General features: G+C 38.3%; 1 protein-coding gene across 2 annotated transcripts in view; it reads left to right on the forward strand.

Annotated features, from left to right (window-relative positions):
• The window catches only part of FAM161A (FAM161 centrosomal protein A), a 26,395-nt gene extending 23,805 nt beyond the window's left edge, over positions 1-2,590 (forward strand). For both annotated transcript variants that reach the window (XM_040463327.1, XM_040463328.1), the window contains 2 exons: positions 1,417-1,571; positions 2,011-2,590. In XM_040463327.1, the coding sequence (XP_040319261.1) occupies positions 1,417-1,571; positions 2,011-2,149 (294 nt within the window). In that variant the 3' untranslated portion in view covers positions 2,150-2,590. The remainder of the gene's footprint in view (positions 1-1,416; positions 1,572-2,010) is intronic.
• Positions 2,591-12,882: the final 10,292 nt, after the last annotated feature.

The following is a 12,882-nucleotide window of genomic DNA, read 5'->3' on the forward strand; positions in this document are numbered from 1 at the left end:
CTTTTCTTTTCTTTTCTTTTCTTTTCTTTTCTTTTCTTTTCTTTTCTTTTCTTTTCTTTTCTTGAGAGAAAGAGAGCATGGGTAAGGGGGGAGAGAGAGAGAAACAGAGAGAGAATCTCAAGCAGGCTCCACGCTGTCAGTCCAGAGCCTGACACAAGGCTCCAACCCACAAACCGTGAGATCATGACCTGAGCTGAAACCAAGAGTCAGTTGCTTAACCGACTGAACCACCCAGGCACCCCCCAGATGGCAATTCTTGGCCCTATACTAGTTCATATCCGCTCATAGGAGGTAAAAGTTGACTAAAACTGAGGCACTAGTGTGAACCCCAGTCATCTTGTGACCCTGGAAAGCCTGTGGTCTCAGGAACTGTGATGACTCCTAACTTGCTTCAGGTATGAGAGGGTCATCTTAGCTCAGCTCCACGGGTCCCAAAGCCAGGAAACAACATTCTGGAGATTTGAACACAGATCAAAATTCTTATCCTTCTTGCTGTGTCCATTGCTTCCTCCAGAGTAAAGACAAGAACAGTGATGATTTTATCATCTTTGATGGATTAGAGATGTGGCATGTAAAGAGTAGAAATTACAGGAGGTACATAAAATGAAAGAAACTTCTGACAACTATCATGAACTTCTTTTCTTCCTGATTTTTCCAGATATCCTTGAACATAAAAGCCTATTTTTAAAAATATATAAAACAGGTATAGTGTAAAGAATAACTATAGGTCAAAATTCATGTGGCTACCACCCAGGTTAACAAATAGAACGTTGCCAGCACCCCAGAAACCATGTGTGCCCTTCCCAGATCAAAACCCTCCCCCACTCCCCTGGAGGTAACCACCATTGTAACTTCTGAAATAAGCATTTCCTTGTTTTTGTCATTACTGTTGTTGTGTTTTTTTGTTTGTTTTTGCAGTTTTACCTTCCTATGTACCTATCCCTACAAGTATAGTTTAGTTTTGCCTGTTTGGGAACTTTATGTAAATGAATCATACGTTCTGTATGTATTGTCTAGTGGTTTACTTCTTTTGCTTAGTATTATGTTTGTGAGATCAATCCATGTTGTCATGGACAACTAGAGTTCACTCATCGTCATTGCTTTATTTTACTCTGTTGTGTGAATAGACCACTATTTAGCCATCCCGTTATTGATAGGTATTTGGGTTGTTTCTGGTTTGGGGTTGTTACAAACTATATTATCTGGAACGTTTTTTTGTACATGTCTTTTGGGACACATCTGTAGGACTTTCTCTGGGAATATGCCTGCAAGTGGGTTTGCTTGTCAGAGGGTCTGCCTGTTTCCAGCCAACTGTGATTATTGAATTTAATTTTCACCGGAGCTTTTAACCCATACATCTTTAATGGAAATTTAAAGTCTTTTGTTCTCATCTAAAAAGGTTTGTCTTTCCTATAGAAAAATGCAAGAATGGCAGCAGAAAAGCATTATTCTAACACCCTAAAAGCAGTAGGACTATCTGATGAGTTTGTTTCAAAGAAAGGCCAAAGTAGAAAAATATTTGAGTACTTCAGCAATCAAGAGATGAAAAGTTTCACTGAAGATAAAGAAAGGTAACATATGTAAGATGTCTAAATGGTTTACCTTTGAAATAATTCTTACCTACTGGAAAGCATAAAACTGTTCTGTATTTTTAAAAGATCTCTTAACCTAACATATGTGAATTGTTGTAAAACATTGATATTTTAACATTTGACACATTCAGAACATTACATGGTGATGAGGTATCTTGTTTTTAAAGCAGAATAATTTAAATTCTGACTGACATAAATAATGAAAATAGTTAAGATGCTTTCAAATGGAGTTTTGAGAGTCAATCAAGGTTTGAAATAAGTTAGTTCCCAATTGACACTTTTATAGAGTTTTCTTGATAAATCGGAGTTCGTACACTTGAGGAAGACTGACTACTTGATGGCATACATTGCAAAGAGTTTGTTGACCTTTAAACCAAATCATTTTTCCTGTGAAAGATTGATACATTTCTTCCTCCAGCCTTAATGAAGAAGAAAAAATAGAAGAAGGAGAGAATGGGGAAGAAAATTATTTTATTGATACCAACAGCCAGGATTCTTACAAGGAGAAAGAGGAAGCTGATGAAGAGAGTGGAGAGGAGAAATCTGTCAAGGAGTAACATGGAATCAGTAGGGTCTCCTGTCTGAGCCCCTGCAGTCAATTACAGCCTTGGACATTAGCATCCATGCTCATGGTGTTCAGAACATCAGTGGGAACCTTGTGATATGTACAGGGCTCTTGAGCAAAGTCATGTGTAGCCTGAAAAGGCCAAATCCAGCCAAATGAATGGTTTTTGGGTCAGTTAGAGTAAAGCTTTGGCTATTCAGGTTTTCTAATCGCTACATATAGTCTGTGTGTAACTTTGATCTCACTTGTATTTTTAAAAAGCATTTGAGAATCACAGCTGTCACAAACTAATTAGTTATAAAAATATATGTTACTTCCTTATTTGGGGTGGAAAAAAATGGCTTAGCATTGAGAGCAGAGAGAAGTATTGGCTTTTGGTGATTTGAAAACATTTTTCTCGGAAGCCTGAATCAATAAATATCTTAAAATTACACTATTTGCCCATTCTTTTCCTCTGCAATACATCTCACAAAATGAATCCTCACACTTGTTTTACTGGGTATTTTAAGTCTTATCTGAGCCATTTTTTTAAAATAAAATACAGAAAAAATACATACTTGCAAATTTACATACATTTCTGCACTGAGAGTTTGCTGTTAAATTATCCACACTATATCATTACTTTTTCTTTTTATCCCTAGTCTTATTCCAAATTATTTTTGATGTGTAAATTATTAGAAAAGTTTTTATATCAGTATTTTTTTAATTCTGTGTATTATGATGGAAATAATTGTAAGCATCTGAGTTATAATCTTAATTGAAGGTAAATATGAACCCTATTGTGTATATGATGAAATTGTGCATAATAACTTGTTCAAGGAAAATCTCCAAAGAAATTCATATTTAACTCTTTTTTATTTTATTATTAAAAAAATAATTTTTTAAATGTCTTATTTATTTTTGAGAGAGCACAGTCAGGGAGGGACAGAGACAAGGGGACAGAGGATCTGAAGTGGGCTCTGTGCTGACAGCAGCGAACCAGATGCGGGGCTTGAACTCACGAACCTTGAGATCGTGACCTGAGCCGAAGTCGGATGCCCAACTGACTAAGCCACCCAGGTACCCCCAGATTTTTTAAAAAATATTTTTTTTAATGTTTATTTATTTCTGAGACAGAGAGAGACAGAGCATGAGTGGGGGAGGGGCAGAGAGAGAGAGGGAGACACAGAATCCAAAACAGGCTCCAGGCTCTGAGCTGTCAGCACAGAGCCCGACGTGGGGCTTGAACTCACAGATCGCAAGATCATGATCTGAGCCAAAGCCGGACGCTCAACCAACTGAGCCATCCAGGCGCCCCAAGGTACCCCCAGACTTAACTCTTTAGTACTTGACCCAGTTGTTCTCAAATTTATATACACAATTGCAAACATATTTTGTCTTTCTGTAATTATGGTAATTTGAGTTTATGAATCTATTATTTTTCCTCTCTAAGCAAGTTTTTGTTTTAAAACTTCAAACCAGACATAAAGATGTGATAGGATAAGACACTTTCTTTTCTAAAAACAACCTCCTTTAAAGAGGATGAACTAGGGGCGCCTGCATGGCTCAGTGAGTAAAGCTTCTGACTTTGGCTCAGGTCATGATCTTGCACTCTGTGAGTTCAAGCCCTGTGTCAGGCTTTGCGCTGACAGCTCAGAGCCTGGAGCCTGCTTCAAATTCTGTCTCCCTCTCTCTCTGCCCCTCCCCGACTCATACTCTGTCTCTCTGTCTCTCTCTCTTTCTCTCTCTGTCTCTCTCTCTTTCAAAATTAAACATTAAAAAAAATTTTTTTTTAAAGATGAACTAATTAAGGTGTATAGAATAGCAGTGATTCCCAACTGGAAATTTATGCTTTTAATTTAAAAATAAGGTGATTTTTCTCAAGGGCACATGTTTACTTATAATCCCTTTCCTATCATTTGTTCCAAAACTATTTGTCACTATAATTAGATTGTAAACTCTTTGAGAGTTGGCACCATTTTAAAATTCATTTTGTATTCCTTTAATATTTTGTACAGGATTGTGCATATGGTAAGCACTTAATAAAGGCTTGAATAAGTAGATGAATATGGTTTTTAATTATAATTATTTTGGCATGCGTACACAAGGGATTTAAAGCATCTCCCTTCTAATTTATTGAAAGCCTGTGAAACACAATCCACATGTTGTAATATTTAAAACATGACTTGCTTCCAAGGATTTTCTCCTCATTCTGTCCCTTCTCAGTTTCATGGGGACACTGTGGGACTTGGTTTTAGTACCAATGTTCAGCTTTCTTTTCTTTAAAAATGGGAATAATGTCTATTTGGGTAGCTGTAGGAGGGATTGGATGAAATCATGTATGGAAAAAGCTCTTTGGAAACCAGGCTACTCAAATGATAATGTCAGAAGACAGAATATTCCTGAATAAACTTTTAACTTTAACTAACCATACTTTTGTTTCAACTAGCTACAAAATGATTTAAGTATTGTATTAGAAATGATGTTTGGGGGTGCCTGTCTGGCTCAGTTGGTGGAATGTGCAACTGTTGATCTCAGGGTACGAGTTTGAGTCCCATGTTGGGTGTGGAGATGACTAAAAACAAATAAACTTGAAAAAAAAATGTTTGAGCCATTTTCTTAAAGACAGTAGTCTGGCAAACATGGAGCCAAACTTAAAAGACACTGGCAGTTTCAAATCTGTATGTAAAATCACAATTTTTCTTTTAGAAAACAAATTGATAGCTGCTGGAAGATTTCTTTAGTGTGTGGCATTACACAGTGATGGGCACAAATCAGTCTTTAAAAAAAAAAAAAAAATATATATATATATATATATATATATATATATAAATTTTGTTTATTTTTGAGAGAGAGCAGGGGAGGGGCAGAGGGAGAGGGAGACAGAATCAATCTCTGGCAAACTCTGTGCTGCCAACACAGAGTCTGACGCGAGACTTGAACTCAGAAACTGTGAGATCATGACCTGAGCTGAAAACAAGAGTCAGACGGTTAACCAACTGAGCCACCCAGGTGCCCCACGAGTCAGTCTTAATGATTAAGTCAAATATAGTTTTCATGTGGTAGGTAACTGGAAATGTTGTGCATTTGGATCATCAGAATTTGCTCCACAATTCTATTCACTTATAGGATTGTCTGTTATTCATGATTAGCCTAGCATCAAGAAGGTGATCTTTTCCCCTTAAATAAGAAGAATATTACTGGGTTACCTACTGACCTCAAACACATATTTCTTCAGAAGAAATCATCTGGGTAATGGAGGATTAAGTGATTCTCTCTCTCTGTATATATATACATACACTTAATATAATTAATATACTTAAATATACATACTAAATTTTTATATTCATATAATATATAGTATATTTAAATTTATACTGTGTATACTGTATGGCACACACATATGTAGATGTATATGTATGTAGAAAAATTGAGAAATTTTAGCCACCCCTGGTGGCTCAGTCAGTTGAATGTCACACTTCAGCTCAAGTCCTGACCTCATAGTTCGTGAGTTCAAGGCCTGCATCAGGCTGGCTGCTGTCAGTGTGGAGCCTGCTTTGGATCCTCTGTCCCCCTCTCTTTCTGCCCCTCTCCCACTTGCACTTGCTCTCCTCTCTCAAAAATATATATTTTTTAATTACTTTTACTCCCTTTATTAGACTATACAATAAAACAAATTCACATACCTTTAAGGATACCAGGCATTCTATCCATGGACAATATTTTTAAAGTTATCTCTAATAATTTGAGAGTAGCAAAGATTTCAATATTTAGACCTAGGCAATAAAAATCATAAGTGTTGGGGCACCTGGGTGGCTCAATCGATTGAGCATCCAACTTCAGCTCAGGTCATGGTCTCACGGCTTGTGAGTTCGAGCCCCGTGTCGGGCTCTGTGCTGACAGCTCGGAGTCTGGAGCCTGCTTCAGATTCTGTGTTTCCCTCTCTCTCTGCCCCTCCCCTGCTCATGCTCTCTTTCTGTCTCAAAAATAAATAAACATTACAAAAAATTCTTTTTATAATCATAAGTGTTAAAATATTGCCTTACTGCTTAAAAAAAAATTTTTTTTTTCTACCCTTCTCCACCATCATATGCCTATGTGTAGATGTGTGTTCTCAGTGGTTGTTTCAGAAGGAAACAACGTCTTATGAAATGAACTTTTAGTCAGTAAAATTTTATCAGTATATTAAGGTCTAAAGAAAGTGATTACCTTGTCCTAAATGCTCTAGGTATTCTCAATTTTTACAGCTGATGAGTTGTCCTGATGTGGTCTGTGGTTGGCCAATTTACCTGTATCATCTTTTAGAAAAGTTAAAAGGGTAACTTTCATAGACATTTTTTTGTTTGTTTCTACAGAGGAAAATAATCCAGGGTCCCAGTATACAGTATGTTCTTTTAATTCTACTTTAAAAAAAAATCCCAATATCCAGAATCTGTTTAGCAACTAATATAGATTGAATAAATGAAAGAACAAAACCATGGTTTGTAAGATTTCCTAACCTAACACTGAAAGCAGATATGTTAATATTTAAAATATCTACTTCTCTGGTTATTTTGTTATTTTTTTAGTCTTTTTTGTTTTATTGTAATAAGGTCTATGTTGAGCTCTGTATAAGTTTAAGGTATACAGCATAATGACCTCCATATATTGTGAAATAACTACCATAATAAGTTTAGTTAACACTCATCTCATATGAATAAAAAAAAAAAGTTTTTTTTTCTTTGTGTTGAGAACTTTTAGGATTTACCCTCTTAGCATTCAAATATACCATATAGTACTGTTAACTATAGTCACCATATGCATTATATCTTCAGTACTTATAGCTGGAAGTTTGTACATTAAAAATTTTTTTTAATATTTATTTATTTTTGAGAAAGAGACACAGCATGAGTGGGGAAGAGGCAGAGAGTGAGGGAGACATAGGATCTGAAGCAGGCTGCAGGCTCTGAGCTGTTAGCAGAGAGCCCAACACAAGGCTCGAACCCACGAGCCGTGAGATCATGACCTGAGCTGAAGTTGGACACTCCACCGAGCCACCCAGGTGCCCCTGGAAAGTTTGTACCTTTTGACCAGCTTTCTCCAGTTCCCCCACCATCTACTTTTGTCCTTTCTGTAAAAACCAAGACTTTGTGGTGTTTACCAAGTTCTAAATCTCAATAAGAGAAGGAGATAAAAGTTTGAGAATAAAAATAATAAAATCTGACATATAACTGTCAAGAGTCAAGAAATAATATACGTGTTTATATTTAACTCTGAAAAGATGGTATTACCAAAAAGTGATAGCAGAATTTGCCTCTGGAAACAGTCTGGGTGTGGGCAGTGAAAGACTTGTTTTGTTTTGTTTTCCTTTTCAAAATATATTGAATAAAAATATAAATGAGTCTTTATCCTTGTTCGAAGCGATTTTCTAGTCATAGATTTAGAGTATCCTGGTATCAAGAAAAGAGTAAAACACCTATCTTTTCTTGGTACTAAAAAAAAAAAAAACTTTATTATAAAATATTTTGGGCATATACAAAAGTGGAGTGAATGGTCACAAACCCCACATCCCCATCAGCCAATTGTCAGTAATTATCCACTCACAATTATTTCTTCTATACTCCCATCCACTGCTCCCTAATTGTTTTGCAGTAAATCATAGTCATATTTCATGTGTACATATTCCAGTATGTATCTTGAAAAGGTAAAAACTCGGGGCGCCTGGGTGGCTCATTCGGTTAAGCATCTGACTTCAGCTCAGATCATGATCTCGCAGTTTGTGGGTTCGAGCCCTGCATCGGGCTCTGTGCTGACAATTCAGAGCCTGGAACCTGCTTTAGATCCTTTGTCTCCCTCTCTCTATGCCCCTCCCCCACTTGCACTGTGTCCCTCTCCCTCTCAAAAATAAATAAACATTTTTTCAAAATTAAAAAGAAAAGGTAAAAACTCTCCCTGTAAAATAATTCTCATGCCTTAACACACATACAAAATGCATAATTCCTTAATACCAGTTATCTACTAGTGTTCACATTTAACCTATTGTCTTACACATTTTATAGTCTATTTGAATCAGGATCCAAACACTGCAGTTGGTTAATAAGTCTCTGAAGTCTCTTTTAAATACATCTCTTTTTTACTTACAATTTTGTTGGTGAAGAGACCAGGTCCTTTTTTGTCCTGTAGAGTATCCCACTATGAATTTTGTCATTTAATGTGTTCCTCTGTTCTTTGTAAATTTTCTTAAATATTTTTATTTATTTTTAAAAGAGAGAGCATGGGCATGGTAGGAACACAGAGAAGGAGACACAGAATCTGAAGCAGGCTCCAGGCTCCAAGCTGTCAGCACAGAGCCCAGTGCGGGGCTTGAACTCATGGACTGTGAGATGCTGACCTGAGATGAAGTTGGACACTTAACTGACTGAGCGACACAGGCACCCTTGCTCCTTTGTTCTTTGTCTTTCCTGTAAATTAGTAGTTACATCTAGGCTTGATCAGATTCATATTTGATGTTTATTTATTTAATTTGAGAAAGAGTATGTGTGTGTGAGCAAGGATGGGCAGAGAAAGAGGGAGAGAGAGAGAATCCCGAGCAGGCTTCATGCTGTCAGCGCAGAGCCCAATGCTGGGCTCCATCCCATGAACTGTGAGATCATGACCTGAGCCAAAATCAAAAGTTAGATGCTCTACTGACTAAGCCCCATATTTGATGTTTTTGACAAGAATACTTCATAGGTGGTGGTGATATCTAATGATCTTTCCTTTGGCAATGTGATCCACCATTGCTGATTGTTGCTACAATTCCTCATGCCATTGTCTCTTCACTTGCTTTGGTTATCTGAAGCTCTCATCTCTGGTAGATTCCTTAGGGGGGGGCTTATGGAGGGAATATTCTCTGATTCCTTAACATTTTCGCAACTGCTTGTCTATGGTGTTCATATTTGAAAATCAATTTGGCTGGATATAAAAGCTTTATCTCATAAAGTGTCTTAAATATGTCTCTGTTGTCTTCTGGAATAAAATATCATATGGTCTGATAGAAATCTTATTTTCTTGCCCTTGTATATAACTTTGTCTTTTTGCCTGATAGCCAAAGTTTTTGTTTTTGTGGAAGTCTGATACTTTTACTATACTGCGTCTCAGTGTCGGCTTCCTGACCCAGTTTCCCCAGGTATATGGTGTGCCTTTTTCTTTTTTTAAGTTTATTTTTTTTTAGTAACCTCTGTACCCAACCTGGGGCTCAAACTCACAACAACTCAAGAGTCACACGTTCTTCTGACTGACCCAGCCAGGCGCCCCTGTGGTGTACCTTTATAGTATTTAGTTTCAAGTCTTCTTCTGTCTCAGAGAAGTTTTCTTGGATTATGGTTTTTAATATTTTTTCTATTCCATTGCTTTAAGAACCTCTTTATACAGGTGCCTGGATGGCTCAGTCAGTAGAGTGTCCTGCTCTTGATTTTGTGATCCCAGGGTCTTGGGATCAAGCCCCCTTTTGGGCTCCGTGCTGAGCATGGAGCCTGCTTAAGATTCTCTCTCGCGCGCTCTCCCTGTGTCCCTCTTGCCCACTCACTCTCTCAAAAAGAAAGGGAAAAAACCTCTTTATATATGTTGGGGTGTGTGTGTGTGTGTGTGTGTGTGTGTGTGTGTGTGTGTGTGTGCGTGCACCTTCTAAAGATTTCATTTCTTCCTGAATTTTTTATTTTTTTCTCCAGTTTATTTTTAACATTTTTCTCATTTTTATTTCCTATTTATTTTAATACATTTCTCAAGATTTTATTTTTAAGTAACCTCTACACCCAACACAGGGCTCAAACATACAACCTCAAGATCAAGAGTCACATGCTCTCCTGACTGAGCTAGCCAGGTGCCCCTTAACACATTATTTTTTTGTATTTATTCTCTCTAGTCTTCATTTTTGAAATGATTCTTTTCATTTACTTCTGATCTTTCCTGGGTGTTTAACCTTTCTTTTAAAATCTTTTTTCATATCACTTTATTTCAGAATTTTTCTCATTGTAATTAATATTTTCTCTTATAGCTTTTAGCATTTTCTTTTAGCTCATTCTGAAATATGATGGCTATAGTTTTCATTTCCTTTGTGGAAATGAAATGTGTATTTTTTTCTCATGTGCCTTTATCGTCCAAAGAGACATTATTCTTCTCTTGTTCTTTTATTTAAAATGAAACAAAACAAACAAAAAAAACAACTTTGAATAGGATTCAATTGTGATCCTTTTCCTTTGCTAATATTTTAAGTGACATGAGTTATACCATACTCTTAGAAGGGAGAAGCAACTCAGGACAGCTTTTCTAGCTTCTGTTAAGAACTGTGCAGGGTCTAGGATTTTACCCTTATATGTTAATGAGTTAGCATGTCACAATTTCATGGATGTTGACAGAAGACATGAGAACCCTGGGTCAAAGACAATGGACTGTTACTCATGGTGCAAGCAATAGCTGAAGTGTCAGCATGATGTTCATTTGAGCTGGCTCCGTTTGTCCCCAAGTTCCATGGGGAAGACGCAGAGGGACCATTCTGTGTACCTTCACATTGCAGTGGCCCGTGTTATAAGAGAAAAACACTGACATTGGGGGAGTTGCAACTTTTGTAGTAGGTGGAAACAAGACTGTAATTTGTCTGGAGGTAGAGGTGGGAGAGACATTACTTCACCCCTCAAGGTTGCTTACTGCAAACAAAACCCTGAGAAAATGACCCGGGTAAAGAGTGGTCAGGACGCTGCATTCTGGCATGTCTAGCAAGAATGTGTTTGGACTCAGGGCCCAGGGCAGATCGCCTCCTCCAACAGATTTAAACTCTGTTGTTTGTATGATGTTATTAAAATAAAATAAGGGCTTGAATTCTCTGAGATTTTCTACTCTGCTTACCCATGAGCTTCTATCTGGATCTTCTATTTCCTTTGCTCCTGTTGTCCCTGCTCATAAAAATTTCCCCTCGGGCTCCTGGCTGGCTGAGTCGGTAGAGCATAGGACTCGGGGTGGTGAGTTCAAGCCCCACATCAAGGGTAGCGTTTACTTAAATTTTTTTCTCCTCAACGTGGGACTTTTTCCTGGGAGGATCCTTTGGTCATATCGGGCCCGCAAATCACTCCAGCATTCCCAGACCTTCCTGTCATCTTCGTACTTAACCTTCATATGGGAGCCTGCAAATTCTGTCCTCATTTCTTGTGCTGTTCTCAGAACAGCCTGCTCAATTGTCAGGTAAGTACCTGATGGCAATTTTAGGACTCTCAGATCCTCAGTGCCTTCAAAAGTGCCTTTGACTTCTCTACTTCCTTTTACAGTCTTCCTGACAACACGAGGTTCTTTTTCCATTTTGGAATCTGTGACTGTATCTTATCACCTGATTTTATTGTAGATGTTAGCTGAAGGTTTTTGGTTTTGTCATTGTCTGTTTATATGGGTGGTTACGGGGAGGGGGGGGGTGGTTGGAGGGCGCCTGGGTGGCTCAGTCGGTTGAGCGTCCGACTTCGGCTCAGGTCATGATCTCATGGTTTGTGAGTTCTAGCCCCGCGTCGGGCTCTGTGCTGACAGCTCAGAGCCTGGAGCCTGCTTCAGATTCTGTGCCTCTCTCTCTCTCTGCCCCTCCCCCACTCACACTCTGTCTCTCTCTTTCAAAAATAAATAAACATTAAAAAAAATTTATGTGAGTGGATATGGAAAGATTTAAACACTAGACTACTGCCACTACCTCTTCTCCAGACCCATTTTCCCTGTGTACTTTTTGAACTGTTTGATTTTTTTTTTTTACTGTATTACTTAGAAAAAAAATAATTAAAAGTAGATACTGGACTGGAGTAAAAGTGTTGGTCACCTTTTACCACTGAAATGAAATGAAAGATGGTGATAAATTCCAGTGCTATAGGTAACAAGCAGAGAAGGGAGATGAGGGGGAGCTCAAATTTATTTATTTATTTTTTTAATTAAAAAAAAAATTTTTTTTTGAGAGATTGACAGAGCATGAGCTGGGAAGGGTCAGAGAGAGAGGGAGACACAAAATCCAAAGCAGGCTCCAGGCTCTGAGCTGTCAGCACAGGGCCTGACATGGGGCTTGGAACCACAAACTGTGAGATCATGACCTGAGCCGAAGTTGGACACTTAATGGACTGAGCAACCCAGGTGCCTCTCAAGCTACAAATTTAAATGAAGTGGTTAGACTGTGTGACCTTCAAACAAAACCCTGAAAGGGTAAGGGGTGGCTCAGGGGTTTTCAGCCGGGAAAGTACTGCAGGTAGGGAAGAGCCAGTGCAGAGCTCTTGAGTGGAGTATGCTTGGATGTTTGAAGAACAGCCAAGAGGCCAGGGTGGCTGGAGCAGAGGAAGAGGAGGAAAAGGCTGGAGATGAGATCAGAAAGACATGGGGCAGGGGGTGGGGCACAGAGAAGGAGGGGATCTTGGAAGCATTGAGTGAGATGGGGAGCCACTGGGTAAATGACATGACAGCATTTAGGGTCATTCTGCAGCTGGATGAGGGTGGTCTGTAAGTGGCAAGGGTAAAAGCAGGAAGGTCACTTATGAGACTTTGTAAATAGCCCGCGGTGCAAATCCAAGTGTGTCTAATTTCAAAGCCAGGTCTTCTTCCATTATGTACCAAAGCGCTCATAAGGGAGATTCTTAATTCTAACGTATGGGCTGTTATTTTTCCCCCCAAAATGGCTTATTTTCCCCCCAGAATGGCTTCTTCTGTTACAAATAAGCCATGAAAATATCCTTTTAAAAGAAAAACAAAAACCCTGTTAAGACCCACTGATGA

Source organism: Herpailurus yagouaroundi, unplaced genomic scaffold (assembly GCF_014898765.1).
Source record: "Herpailurus yagouaroundi ecotype Mexico unplaced genomic scaffold, PumYag 391, whole genome shotgun sequence".
NCBI lineage: Eukaryota > Metazoa > Chordata > Mammalia > Carnivora > Felidae > Herpailurus > Herpailurus yagouaroundi.